Source organism: Scleropages formosus, chromosome 13, assembly GCF_900964775.1.
Source record: "Scleropages formosus chromosome 13, fSclFor1.1, whole genome shotgun sequence".
Lineage (NCBI taxonomy): Eukaryota > Metazoa > Chordata > Actinopteri > Osteoglossiformes > Osteoglossidae > Scleropages > Scleropages formosus.
This window is the reverse complement of record NC_041818.1, coordinates 21,004,056-21,017,877: the sequence shown is the minus strand read 5'-3', so window position 1 is coordinate 21,017,877 and position 13,822 is coordinate 21,004,056. Positions and strand designations below refer to the sequence as shown.

Sequence of the window (13,822 nt, the reverse complement as noted above, 5' to 3'; positions counted from 1 at the left end):
GCTCTTCTGGCGAGTGGCGTTCGCGTTCGCATCTCAGTAGGCAGACGGAGAATCGGACGACCTCTCGAACCCGCGTCCGAACTGCCGATCCCGGGCAAAAAGCGAAGCAGTCGCATCTGGAGCTGGGATTCGGACTCCTTGTAAAGAAGGTGAGCTTTCAGCATCTCTTATCGGTCGCTGCGTGCACACCTGGATGTGCTGGGAACAGCAAGTGTGTTTGTGCGATGCGATGTGTGTTTTAAGGAAGGATCTCAGGACACTGATGTCCAGCTGAAGGAAAGCGCTGTTTTCAGTATGATGCCATGAAGTGCAGAAGACAGCCTGAAGGTTCTCAGATCGCAATTTTTCACACATACAACCTGTTAGTGAGAATTTTTTTGTACCAGTGGATTCCAAACCCAGGAAGTCCCACTCACGCTGTGTGTGACTTAGACAACGCGTTTTGCAATAGAAAGGGTTTGGCAGCAACAGGACACGTTTCAGCAAACCGCAACAAACATGGTTTTAAACAATTATGTACGCAAGGACTGGGCGGTAGCAGCAAATCTCTGCAGCCTTTAATGAAATCCTCACAGGTGGAGATTCAGCCACTGCTTTAAAGTCTTCTTCCAAGAATTCGTGGCCACACACGCAGACCAGATTAAAAGCTGTTCAAGTTAGAACAGCGGCAGCAATTCCCTGCAGAACAGGCGGCGTGGGTTTGGCAAAAAATAGAGACGATGTTCATTGACGAGACTGAGCGCTGCTTCACGGAGTTTGTTTTTTAAAGTAATATTAAGGTAAAGAGCCAGATGATTTAGATGATACCCCAGCTTGTCCAGTTTCCGTTTTGCATTCATATTTTGAGCACGCTGGACGAGCGACTAAATAATTACTGCCATGTGAGTTCATGCGTTGTGCTGTGTTGCTCACCTGCGTCGCCTCCTGGAGGATTCTGGGATGCCCATGTGGAGCTGACGGTGAGGGAGGGTGGATGCAGAGCCAAGACTGAGCAGGGATCGAACCTGCTGCCCCCCCATCTTTCTGTTTTATCTACTGTTAGTCCTTTTATAAGCTTTTTCTACACAGGGAGGCTTATAACATCTTTAGCCCAGGCATCATTCGCAAAATGTTAGAAAACTTAGAAAAAATGTCTATTCTGAGTTTTGTGCTCTGAGTATATTGTTTAGCAACTGTATATTATGCATTCTGTGATACAGTAGTTGCATAATGAATGTGTGGCCATGGTTACTATATTGCAGCTTATTGTTACATCATGAGTGTTTGTGTATGTTAAATAATTTGTATATATTGTAAATATATATTACAAAGGTAAATTCTGTGTGTTTTTACTGTTCTTGGCTTAAAAAAAAAAGTGATTCTGATTATAGCATACAGGTCCAGGCAGCACAAAGACACATTATTTGAAACCGCTTGTCCCATACGGGGTCGCGGGGAGCCGGAGCCTAACCCGGCAACACGGGGCAAAAGGCTGGAGGGAGATGGGACACCAGTCTGTCACAAGGCAATCCAAGGGGGAGTTGAACCCCCAACCCACTGCAGAGCTGGACCCGATCCGCGCCACCGCACCCACCCCGGCAACAGATAATGTTAAACAGAACATGTGCACAAACTCACTCGACACGTATAGTCATCTAAGAGACTGAATGTATATGCTGAGGTTTGAAGTTCTCCACGTGATTCAAAACCGGGAACATTTGATTCAGAGGAATAGCTGATCCCACTTGTGAAACTTAATCATCTTGCCGCAAGTTCCAGAAGAAGCAGAAGCGGTGGATGAGCCCTTGGGACGTTGTTTACTGCTCAAAATTAGAGGCGTCTGTCAATCACTGGCTTCATCTTCCTTCTGGAGTAAATGAGCTGTTTTCCAAGAAACTTCACTTTCAGTATTGCGTAAACGCCATGTGAGTGAGAGGACAATGAGTTTAAGAATGATCACTTTCAGTGCATTCATGAGTCATGAGCGGTGCGGGCCAGAAACAAGAAGAAATAATGCTGTCCTGGGACACGCTGTTTAAGGTGGTCCCCCGGCGAAGCCAAAGTTGTTTGGAAGAGAACGTGATTTTGCAAGCCGTGCCGGCGCGTTGGGTGTGGACTGATTCCTGTATGGTAATGACAGGGCCCCCCTGGGGTGTTCTACAGAGCAACAAAGTGGTTAATAAATGAAGGAGTGGTTCATGACTTCATGCCCGGTCAACTCAGACATATTTGGTGTAGTGAGACACAGAAGTGCAGTGACCCTCCCAGCATATTCCCAGGGGCATCGGAGCTGTGCATTCAACATAAGGCCACTTTGATACATTAATTTTGGTAATGTTGCCAGATAGCGGCTTACCAGAGCAGCGTTCGTTGGACTGTTGAAAGCATCTTTAGTAAGACGTTCGATTTTCCCCCTCCTCATTCCTATTAGATCACAACCCAGATTCAGTTTTGGATAAAGACAGAACACATGTCAGTAACACACACACCATCTGAAACCGCTTGTCCCATGCGTGGTCGTGGGGAGCCGGAGCCTAACCCGGCAACACAGGGTGCACGCCCGAGGGGGGAGGGGACACACCCAGGATGGGACGCCAGGCCTTCGCAATGCACCCCAAGCGGGACTCGAACCCAGACCCACCGGAGAGCAGGACCCGGTCCAACCCGCTGCGCCCCCCGACATGTCAATAATTCTCATGTATTTTCTACAGTCCACACCAGAAGCTCCCTCTACAAATATGCGGTTGACTCGTGTTTTAACATTGTTCCTCTATAAAATTGAAAACACTCAACCGTCACCGTTTTGGATCTAGCAGTACATCCTCATGATCATGAGTCATGACATCATGACAACAAACTCTGTTAAATTTGGTCACTTTGCGCCCTTCCTTGCCATCTACTGTCTGTACGCACTGGAATATTCTTGATACTGTAGAGTACACCAATTCCGACTCCATGTGGTTGCGACCCAGTTCTGCTCTGCTGTTAATAGAATATAAAAAGTGCACTGCTTGCAAAAGCGTATCAGGCACCCCGGTATTTGCTACTATTTCCTAAATACCGTAAAATCCCTATTTAACGCCGCGGGGAGCGTCACAATTTTTCAAAAGGGGGGCGTTTATTAGAGGTCATATTGTAGTGAAATCGATCATCATTTCTCTCCGCAAAAAGTTCATGCAATTTGCCACAGTACATCGGGTACTATTACCCCCTAGAATCCTGTCAACAAATGACACATTTTGATCTTCGCCGCCGCTGTCGATTTTTGTGTCGGAAGTTTGACGTTATCACATACTAGTTATTATTGTGTTTGTGGATTGTTTCATGTTACGGACTACCGAAGAGAATGGGATTTATTTAAAACTTGGCACCGGCAAGTTTTTTTTTTCTTCTTTCTTTTCTGATTACTCGAAAAAAACATACCGGGTATTTTCAAAAATGTGTGGGGGCGTTAAATAGGGATTTTACGGTACGTAGAATTTGCCCCATGTTTGCTATACGCTGCGTGTGTAAAAAGTGTGCAGTATTTTGTCAGCGCAACCCGACCCCGTATGTTCTTGCGTCTTTCAATCAATCAATGACCCTTTGTTAGATTAGAAATTATTTTAATTTATATCTCAGCCTTCTACCGCCTCAGAGCCGTCCGGACACCAGAGAGCAGTGATCACTGGGAGGAGGAGCAGGACAAGAAGAAGAAGTTCAACAAGCAGCGTTTCGTTCCAAATTCTCCTCAAGTTTATTGTATCATGTTCACAAAGATTATATACTATTTTGCAGAACAAAAAAATAAGTTCTCATTGGTTTAGAAACGTGAGTCGAGGTTTAGGGACAAGACTAAAGGATATTAAACAACAGAATTGGTTGTACACTTGGATGGAGGATATATGTGATATTTCAGTCGCCTCCGTTTGCCTTGAGCGTAAACAAAGAGAGAAAAGTTAAAAGAAGAACTACATTCTTAACAGGTCTGAGAGAGAGAGACCAGAATAACAGGAAGGACAGAGAGACCGAGGTAGATAAGACACAGAGCCATTTTTTTCTCAGTCACACCCTTCCTTCCAGCACTACAGGTGTTTTTATTTCAAAATCAAAAGCAGATTGCCCTTTAATTACAAGCTAATGACACCTGATATGAAATAGAAGTGAAAGTTTTTAGGAGTCATAGAAAATTTCTTAGGCAGAAAAAGATCATATCTTATTTCCTCCGGATGCCATCAAACAATATGAGTATCAAGAGATCCTTTGTTGACACTATGTGGCATCTGGGACTGTATCTCTCCCATCACCTTCGACCAAAGAACCTCGACCTTAATTAATCACAGCTGGAGGACTATATATATATATATATATTTCTGTGAAATACACTGTGAGCTCAAGGCCAAAAGGTTACCATCTTTTACAGGTGTGATCATGAAGCACTTCCTCATAACTCCCAGAAGTGTGTCCAGACATCCCAGAGTTCATTTGGATTACCATGCAAATCAAGTGTGAGAAATTTAAACACTTCAGTCATCTACATATTGGGGGGGGGGGGGGGGCTTCTGGCAGGGATCACAACACACACACCCACACACCTTCTGAATTGCTTGTTCCATACGGGAGCCTACCCGGTAACACAGGGCACAAGGCCGGAGGGGACACACCCAGGACAGGAGGCTAGTCTGTCACAAGGCACCCCAAGCGGGACTTGAACCCAAGACCCACGGGAGAGCAGGACCCGGTCCAACCCACTGTGCCACTGTGCCACCGTGCCACCAGGATCACAACCTTACAACACGTTTTCTTGCCAAGCAACATTGCTGACTTTTTTTTTTTAACTGATAAAAACCTCTGTTTTTCTTCTGCGTGTTTGGGTTTGTGTGAACCTCAGATGATGTGTCAGGGCAGAGCGGCACCGCTTGTTCCTCCGGCTCGCAAGTGTTCGTCCTTGAAGTGGGGAGCGGGACTCGTCGCTTTGTCTCTCACGGTGACGACCACACAGATGCAGTGGGTCTCCTACACTCAAGCCACCACGCTGGCCCTGGGCCTCTCCTTGGGGATGGTCCTCAGTGGCCTCTGCCTGATCGCGGAAGAGTACTTCTATCGTAAGAGGTGAGGATGCATCCTTTTCTGTTGGCGGCATTATGTATTAAAACTAAGACTAAAAATAGCATGGAAATACTTCATGCCACACAGCAACATTCCAGCTAATACTAGAAAGTGGCTGATGGCACGATGGTGACAGTGTGGGAAGAGCAGCAGCACATCTTGAGTCTGAGCTCTGGGGTCAGGGCCTGGGACAGACACTGCTGCTCTACTGCTGAGCAATGAGATTCGTTAAAATATGAGATTTTTGTGGTCAATAAAACACATTTTCTATAAATGCATGTAAAAGAAAGTGCTGGTGATTCGATATGATAATTTTAAGAGCAAAGCGGCATTAACGGAGACATCAAAGTGGAAGACACACATTGTTTGAAACGGCTTGTCTCATGTGGGGTCGCGGCAAACCAGAGCCTAACCTGGCAACACAGGGCATAAGGCTGGAGGGGGAGGGAACACACCCGGGATTCAAACCCCAGACCCACCAGAGAGCAGGACCTGGTCAAACCCACTGTGCCACTGCCCCAAGTGGAAAATCTCTTGGTAATAATGTCAAACAACCAACCATCGTCAACAACCGCTTGTCCTGAGTGGGGTCGTGGCGAGCTGGAGCCTATCCCAGAAACACAGGACGCAAGGCTGAGGGGGAGGGGATGCACCCAGGAAGGGACACCAGTGAATTGCAAGGCTCAAACCCCAGACCTGCCACACAGCGGGCACCTGTCAAACCCGCCACGCCACCATGCCCCCCTAATAATAGTATTATTAATTATTAATATCATGATAGTGGGTGTTTGGTGCTGCAGTATGTAGCTCTGCTGCCTCACGGCATCTGGGTGGTGCAAGGGAACATGGGTTTGATTCCCTTCTCAGTCTGCGAAGGGTTTGCATGTTCTCCCTGCGTCAGTGTGGCTTTTCTCCCACGGTCCAAAAACATGATGTTCAGTTCAATTGGTGATGTCAAATTGCCCACGATGTGCGAATGGGTGAGTGACTGTGTGTGTACAGCTACCCTGCAATGGACTGGCGTCCCATCCAGAGTGTACGCCACCCAAGGACAAGCGGTTATTGAAACTGGATGGATGGATTATCGACAGGACTAGCAGTTTTTGCCATTAAAGAAACTGGGCAACTTAATGAAGGGTATGGAACTTGCAACCTGCTGCTACTGCAACATTTCTCCTGGGACTGGAACAATCAACCTTCAGGTTACAAATCTGATTCATTAACCGGCACCCTCCCCCCTTGCCCTTCTCCCCACGTTCACCTGTGTTCAGGTACCACATCAAGGTTCCCATGGAGGTGAATTCCTTCCTTTGCAAGGCCCCCATGAGCGCCGCCATAATGTTCCTCATGGCGATCACCGGAGGCGTTCGACTGAAGCCGGAAGACTGGCTCTCCGTGGTAGTCGTGTGCAGCATCTTCATCATCCTGAAGTCCTTGGGCATACTGGTAGGGTGGCCTAACATCTTAGGGGTTAAATCTTACATTCATAACCAGCAAAACCAAAAAAATGAACCAGCTATGGTCCTACATGAAAGCACTGGAACATCACCACATTGATATTACTTAACAGCGGTACATTTCAATAATGTATCTGAAAAGACTCTCATTATGAGCCCTTAAAGCTCATGTTAAGTGCAGAAGACATGAGTGAAAGAGATGGGTCCAAAGGCCTACTAATAAATACTTGACATGTCTAGTGGAGCACTTCTGCTCCTTTGCATTTGATCCATTATGGCCACAGGTGCCTTTGACTGAGGGCATTTCAAGTGTCATCCCAAGAGAGGGAGGACAGTATTAAATAAATAAGTATTTATGTATTTAATACACACACACACACATTTTCAGAACCGCTTGTCCCTGACGGGGTTACGGGGAACCGGAGCCAACCCGGCAACACAGGGCGTTAGGCCGGAGGGGGAAGGGGACACACCCAGGACGGGACGCCAGTCCGCCGCAAGGCACCCCAAGCGGGACTCGAACCCCAGACCCACCGGAGAGTAGGACTGCGGTCCAACCCACTGCGCCACCGCACCCCCCCATGTATTTAATATTGTCCTCATAAATAAGTATTTTTTTATTTAATATTGTCCTAATAAATAAGTATTTTTTTATTTAATATTGTCCTCCCTCTCTTGGAAACATAATAAAATTAAAAAAAAAAAAAATCAAATAAATAAAACAAATAAAGAAATAAATGACAAATATTGACGTACGGCTGAAGACCACAATAAATTTCCCTGTTCCTTGCATCATAATAAACTTCTTTTTTTGTTGAGAAACCGGCGCCAAAGGGGAACCCCTGAGTCAGCACTACCTCAATTAGAACAGGAAGCAGAAATAATCTGATTTATGTAAAGAAAAGAGCAGATGGCTCATCAGCTGACTTTTTCTATTGTTATTCCTTTGCTCAGCTTATCCTTCACTCTTAAGCCGCCCATTCATAGCATCACATGGTCTTCTGGAGAAATTCAGGGCAATGAGCCCACAACCTTCACTTCACTAAACAAGTTCCTTAACCACAATATGACCCCCTGCAACGAATTTGCGTTTTCATTAAAAATGTCTCCTTTCTGTTGTAAGTTTTTCATAGATCAACAAGTTTTTCGATTCATCATGGGTTCTGCGTACCTCCGGAATACCAAACCTAACTTTGAAGGGACACACGGTGAAATCTCGGGAGTTAAAATTTTCTCCTTTTTTTCCTGTTATCAACGCCGAGTCTCAGAGACATTACAACGAGAAATTGCGGACACATCCGCATGCGTAAAACAAGAGCAGAAGATCAAAAGGCTACGATATTTCACATGCGTGATCGCAGAGCACCATCTAATAAGATCCAGAAGGATGTCCAGACATGCAAGAATTCCTTTGAATTGTCATGCAGGTCAAAAGTTAATTCTTCAAGCAGAAGATTAATATGTGGTCATCGTAATATTTACAATAGCCTCCTCATAGCCTCGACCTTCCTCCGCTAGCCTGCCCTCAGACATCTTCTGGCCCTTTCTGGTAAGTCCCCATTCCCACAGTGGAAACCCCCGCTGGACCACACTCTCGAGCTCTGCGGTTAGGAGATGCCTCACAGTGCCCACACTATTACCATATGCCGTCAGTCAGCATCCTTCACGGCTCTGTACTCCACCGGCAGCTTCTGGCAGAAACTTTCAGAGAAATGACTCGCTGGAAATGTATAAAAAGCTGTTTGGGGTGATCCATTGGAACTGTTTATTCATTTTGCTGACACTCTTCTCCAAAGCACCTCACGGTGTTCAGTTATTTACCTTTGGATTTATATATTTAACAGACACTTTTCTCCAAAGAGACTTACAATGGATACTATGTAGTGTTATCAGCCCACACACCTTATTCACCGCAGTGACTTATACTACTAAGATACACTACTTACACTGGGTGACTCATCCATACATCAGTGGAACACACTCTCTCTCTCTGTCACTCACACACTATGGGTGAAGCTGAATAGCCTGTCTTTGGACTGTGGGAGGAAACCAGAGCACCCGGAGGAAAACCCACACAGGCACAGGGAGAACATGCAAACTCCACACAGACTGAGTGGGGTTCAAACCCATGTCCTCTCGCACCACCCAGGTGCTGTGAGACAGCAGCCCTACCCGCTGTGGTAGCGCTGCTGTCTCACAGCATTATTTTAGCAGAAGTTTACACAGCTGGGTCATTTTTACTGGAGCAATTCCAGGGAAGTACCTTGCTCAAGGGCGCTATAGTGTGTGAGTGACAGAGAAAGTGTGTTCCACTGTGTCGTGCGGAACAGAGGACACGGGGAAGGCTGGACCCAAGTGCAGGATTGTTTACCTGGAACTGAGGGATCAGGTGAGTTCTCGTTGTCGGGGACGGGCAAAGAGTCGGAGCGGTCAGAGTGGGAGCGAAGAAGAGCCGTAGATGAATTCAGGGGGCAAGGCGGATGATCAGAAGCCGGGGAACGAAGAATAGGAACCAGGGACGAAGGAGAAGAGGCCATAGGGGCAAAGGGGGGGATGGTTGTCTCAATGAGATTCCGCGAGTGAGAATGGGTTGGGGAGTGCCTCCAGGGGCTTTAATCGGGATCAGGTGCTGCTCTTTGAGGTGTGGGTGTGGATGTGACACACTCACTGCTGTATGGATGAGTGACCTAGTGTAAGTCACTGCGGTGAATAAGGTGTGTGGACTGATAACACTATATAGAGTTCATTGGAAGTCGCTTTGGAGAAAAGCATCTGCTAAATAAATAAATGTAAATGAACTACAGCAGCAGGTGAGCCTCGGACTCGGGTCCTTTGAGTCCGAGGCTGTGGCCTTAACCACTGCGCCAACTGCTGCTCCACTACCTGTTGATCAACACAACAGAAAAAAAAAAACGAGTCAAAGAGAGCAAAACTTTTTTTCCTGGCTGAAATATGCTTGATTTTAGCAGATCAAAACAATCATCTGTGCTGCGCTCCCTGAATTGTACCTCTGCCAAATGCACAGATGTAATATGCGAGTAAATGTGATGCTGTAATGTAATGTAAGGCTGTAGAATGTACTCACCACTTCGGGCCCCAAGTACCATAGCAGAAGCTCACGACCACTCGCATGCAGAGACAGCAGGTGGCGCAGTGGTTAGCGCTGCTGCCCTGCATTTCAAGGAGCCAGGTTTGAATCCCTCTTCCTGCCGTAGTACCCTTGATCAAAGCACTTACCCTGAACTGATGGAGTAAAACTGACCGTGGTAAATGAGTATAAAGTTGTATTTATCAGCAATGTAAGTTGCTTTGGGAAAAGCTGCATGAATGAAGGGAAGCGCACATTGATCAAAGCAAGCGTGTGCTCAACACAGCCCATCCAAGCGTTCTTCCGGCCTTCCGCGTGCCAGACAGTGCTTTAGGGTTCCTCCTCTGTGTTCCCACAGGGTCCCACTCCAGTGGAAGTTTCCTGGATCTGCGAGCAGCGCAAGACGGATGTGGCCTGTGGACTGGCCTGGTCTTTCTACACGGGATACCTGAAGCTGGTGCTTCCAAGTATGTCCAACCTAAACATGTTTTCTCATTGAACGCCGCTTACGCTTTTGCTTAGCAGGCGAGTGTCTCGGCGGAGCAGCTCACGTAAAAACGTCCCTCTCAAGGGCACAAAAGCAGACTCCTGGGTCATGGAAGGTTAGGTTCGTGTCAGTCGAGGTTCACGGTGCTCTGTCCCAATCCTAAAACAGTCATCCAGGTGTAGAAAAACTAATGCAGTCCTACTAAATCCTGGCAATATAGTGGTTATAGCCACTGCCTTTGGACTGGGATGTTGCAGGTTCCAGTCCTAGTTTCTGCTGCATTACCCATGATCATGGAAGTTATGCTGAGTTACTCCACTAAAAGTTCCACATATGGTTATATAATTAATTGTAAGCAACTGAACAGTATAAGTCACTTTGGAGAGAAGTGTTGCAAAGTGAATTTATGTCATAATGGATAGCTGAGGGCAATTTAGTACACTCTCTGTGTGGATCCAGAAATGTTTTTATTAAAATCTGGACCTCGTTTTTGTAGATGGTCCTAGAACTAGAGGAGGGAGGATGGCTGGATTTACAGAGGTCAAGTGCATTTGCTCATCTTACTGGGTCCAGCAGTCCAACACATTGTATTCTTTGCACCAGTGACCATTTCTTCATTCAGCTGACACTTTTCTCCAAAGCAGCTTCCAGCATTCAGCTACCTGCAATTATTTGCTCATTTATACAGCTGCATAATTTTTACTGGAGCAATTCAAAGCACTTTGCTCAAGGGCTCTACAGAAGGAAGTGGGACTTGAACCTGCAACCTCCAAATCCAAAGGCGGTAGAGCCAACCATTCTATTTCCACTGAACATGACTATTGAATGAATATGATCTCGAAAGGATTTCCTAAAATGAGAGACCCTCAGTCACTCGTAACCCATCTGCTGCAGGACTCAGGGCCACCATTGAGGAGTACCGAGCTCAGCACAGAAGCAACATCCTGCCTCAAAGGGATTTCTGGAAAGTCAACATCCTCGTGCCGCTGAGCGCCTCCGTCTTCAACCAGCTGGAGGACATGGATCAGCGCATCCGGTTCTATGAGAACCTCCCAGAAACAGTGATCGACAGGGCGGGAATCAGGAGCCGGGTTTACAAGCACAGTGTGCACGCTGTGTACGACGACCAGAAGCGGGTGAGTTCCGCTAGATACGCTTCACCACCCCTCTACACCTCTGACAGAGGGACATTTTGCAGAAAAAAGGGCTCCTTTGCTGCAGAGGTTAATAGAGACTGAGGGGAAGCAGAGTTACTCTGTTACCATAGCGCCACCTGGTGGCCGAGTTGTGGAAATGCAGGTAGGGCTCTTGTACTCAGCCCATGTACATTTACTGTATTCATTTAGCTGATTCTTTTCTCCAAAGCAACTTACAATGTTAAGCTTCTTACAGTCATTTACCCATTTATAAAGCTGAGCAATTTAGTATGAGTCCCTGCTTCAAGGGTACTGCGGCTGGAGGTGGGACTCAAACCTGTGGGCCCAAACACAGCCGCCCTATCCGCTACAGTACCAGCAGTCCCATTTACTCTATCAGCCCTTTGTGTGTTTGTGTGTGTTCCAGCCCCACTACTGTGTAGTGGAGTACGCAACCCCCCTGGACACTCTACACCAGATGTCGCACGACAGCAGGGTGGGGTTTGGAGTGAATGAGCGCCGCCAGCAAGTCCTGCTCTTCTACCGGACCCTGAAGGAAATCCTGGACAATTCCCCAGAGTGCCGGAACCGCTACCAGCTCATTCTGCTGGATGGTGAGCCATGCTTTCCAAAGACATGAGTTTGGACTTGACAGTGATCTAGATTGAGGGGTAAACACAAGTGAAGCGTGGTTAAATGTGGACTTGGGTTCAAAATGCAGCGCGTCACATGTCTGCACGCCACTATAATGAAAATATATCATTAACAGATTGTTAAGGGATTTTCTACATGAGTAAGGCTTATTTTTCATTAATTTTGCTGACACTTTTCCTCCAGTGACTCACAATTTTAGGTTTGCACAATAAGATACTTACGAGTTACACGTTCATACGGCAGAGTCATTTTTACTGGTGCAAATGAGGGTAAGAACCGTGATCAAGGGTGCTTAAGCACGGGGTGGTGTTTGAACCTGAGCCATTCCACTGCAACGCAACAGCTCCAACCACAAGCACTACCTTACAAGAGGTGAGTCAAGATGGCTAAGGTAAAAGATCTGCCGTCCGTGCCCGTGTCTAATGTCACGGGTGACCCGTGTTCCGCAGACGACTGCGACGCAGAGGCCGACCCTCACTTCCTGTCCAAGGAGATACTGAAATACGTGCAGCAGCCCCAGGGAGAAGTGCTCAACGGAGCCGTCGTCCGAGAGGGCCTTCATCGGAGGGAGGTCGGCCTCCCCAGAAACGCCACACCTCCGCAAGACTTCTTGTCCAGGCTTCCAACGCTCATGATCAGCAACGACGCTCCCCAGACTCTCAGGGACCCAGTGGAGGACACTTACATACATCCGACCCAGTGTTGCCGGTAGCACGGTGGATTTCGTACACTTTTCTACATCATTTTTCCAAAGGAACAATTAATTTATAAAGAGTTTAATGGTTAAACTTGTGTGCATGTTAAGCTTTTATAGACTAGATGTTTTTTTTTTACTGCTGCAGTGATGGCTGTACTGGACAAACATATGAGTGGTGAAAGTGAGCAGCAATATTTACCTCAATAAAGACACTACTTCATCTTTGTCAAGTGGGATATTGTGTACCTCTCTGACCTGCTACACCACAGTAAGGCCATGATGGCCACTACACTGAAAATAGTGAGAAGTAAATGATGCACGGTCCATGAAAGTAGAAAATATGGATTTAACGTTGAAATATGGACGCGGCTTTATTTAAAGTACAGTTATATCTGGTCTCTGAGGCTCTTGTTAATCTTGGAATGCAGAGACTAAATTCCATCCATGTAAATTCAGTAACCGCTTGTCCCGAGCAGAGTCCTGGTGAACCGGAGCCTATCCGGGAGCATTGGACACAAGGTTGGGGGGGGGGGCTGCATCCTGGACAGGGAGCCAGTTCTACATTGAACTGAACAAGAAAAACTTCACAACCTTGAATTCAGGTTTGTTGAAATACCCCCATCTCGTTCAGGAGGCACTCAGTCAGGTATGAGGAACAAAAAAATGTTCAAATATTACTCAGTGGACTTATACAGGTATACTGGGGGACACTGGGGGGACATGTCCCCTACTCCGCTGTCGTTATCGCTGTGAAGGACAACAGTGAGAGGGTAAGGATCGCCTTTTTTGCCGAGTCAGTTTATGGCATGGATGGACACCTCGACCCCATAAGCTACTGTCTCCCAGGTGGAACTTTATTTTTCTGTTAATAACAGCAGTGAAGCATCCGTAAAACTGTGAGATAAAATCTGAACATTTTGAATCAATCCAAAAATTACAACCCTTAGCAAGTAGTACAAACACGTTCACACCTGTGTATTTATGACCGTGCGAAAAAATGAAGGAGGACCCAGAAGGACGTGGCCTCAGAGGGGAGGTTCGCTCAGACGTGTAGGCAGCCCCATCGCGTGCTTCCGCCACTCATTTGGTCACGATGCAGGTGGCGTCGACGGCAGGGAGCGGCCCTTCCAAACGTCACGCTCCGGGTCACGGAAGGTGCTCAGACTGATGCAACTCCATGCAACAGGTCACATGGGCTCAGCACATGATGCCCGGCGCTTCGACCGAACTGGGACA

The 13,822-nt window shown here is 46.9% G+C and overlaps 1 protein-coding gene across 1 annotated transcript; it reads left to right on the top strand.

Annotated features, from left to right (window-relative positions):
- sting1 (stimulator of interferon response cGAMP interactor 1) lies at positions 1-12,601 on the top strand. The gene is made up of 7 exons (XM_018733388.2): positions 1-149; positions 4,850-5,070; positions 6,339-6,513; positions 9,971-10,079; positions 10,994-11,235; positions 11,663-11,849; positions 12,339-12,601. Exons 2-7 carry the CDS (start codon positions 4,850-4,852, stop codon positions 12,599-12,601), a joined length of 1,197 nt encoding a protein of 398 aa, XP_018588904.2. The 5' UTR covers positions 1-149.
- The last annotated feature ends 1,221 nt before the right edge of the window (positions 12,602-13,822 follow it).

Coding starts and splice junctions, on each gene's coding strand:
- sting1 (XM_018733388.2), top strand. CDS start 4,850: ATGATGTGTCAGGGCAGAGCGGCACCGCTTGTTCCTCCGGCTCGCAAG. Junction 6,514..9,970: donor TGAAGTCCTTGGGCATACTG/GTAGGGTGGCCT, acceptor GTGTTCCCACAG/GGTCCCACTCCAGTGGAAGT. Junction 10,080..10,993: donor CCTGAAGCTGGTGCTTCCAA/GTATGTCCAACC, acceptor CATCTGCTGCAG/GACTCAGGGCCACCATTGAG.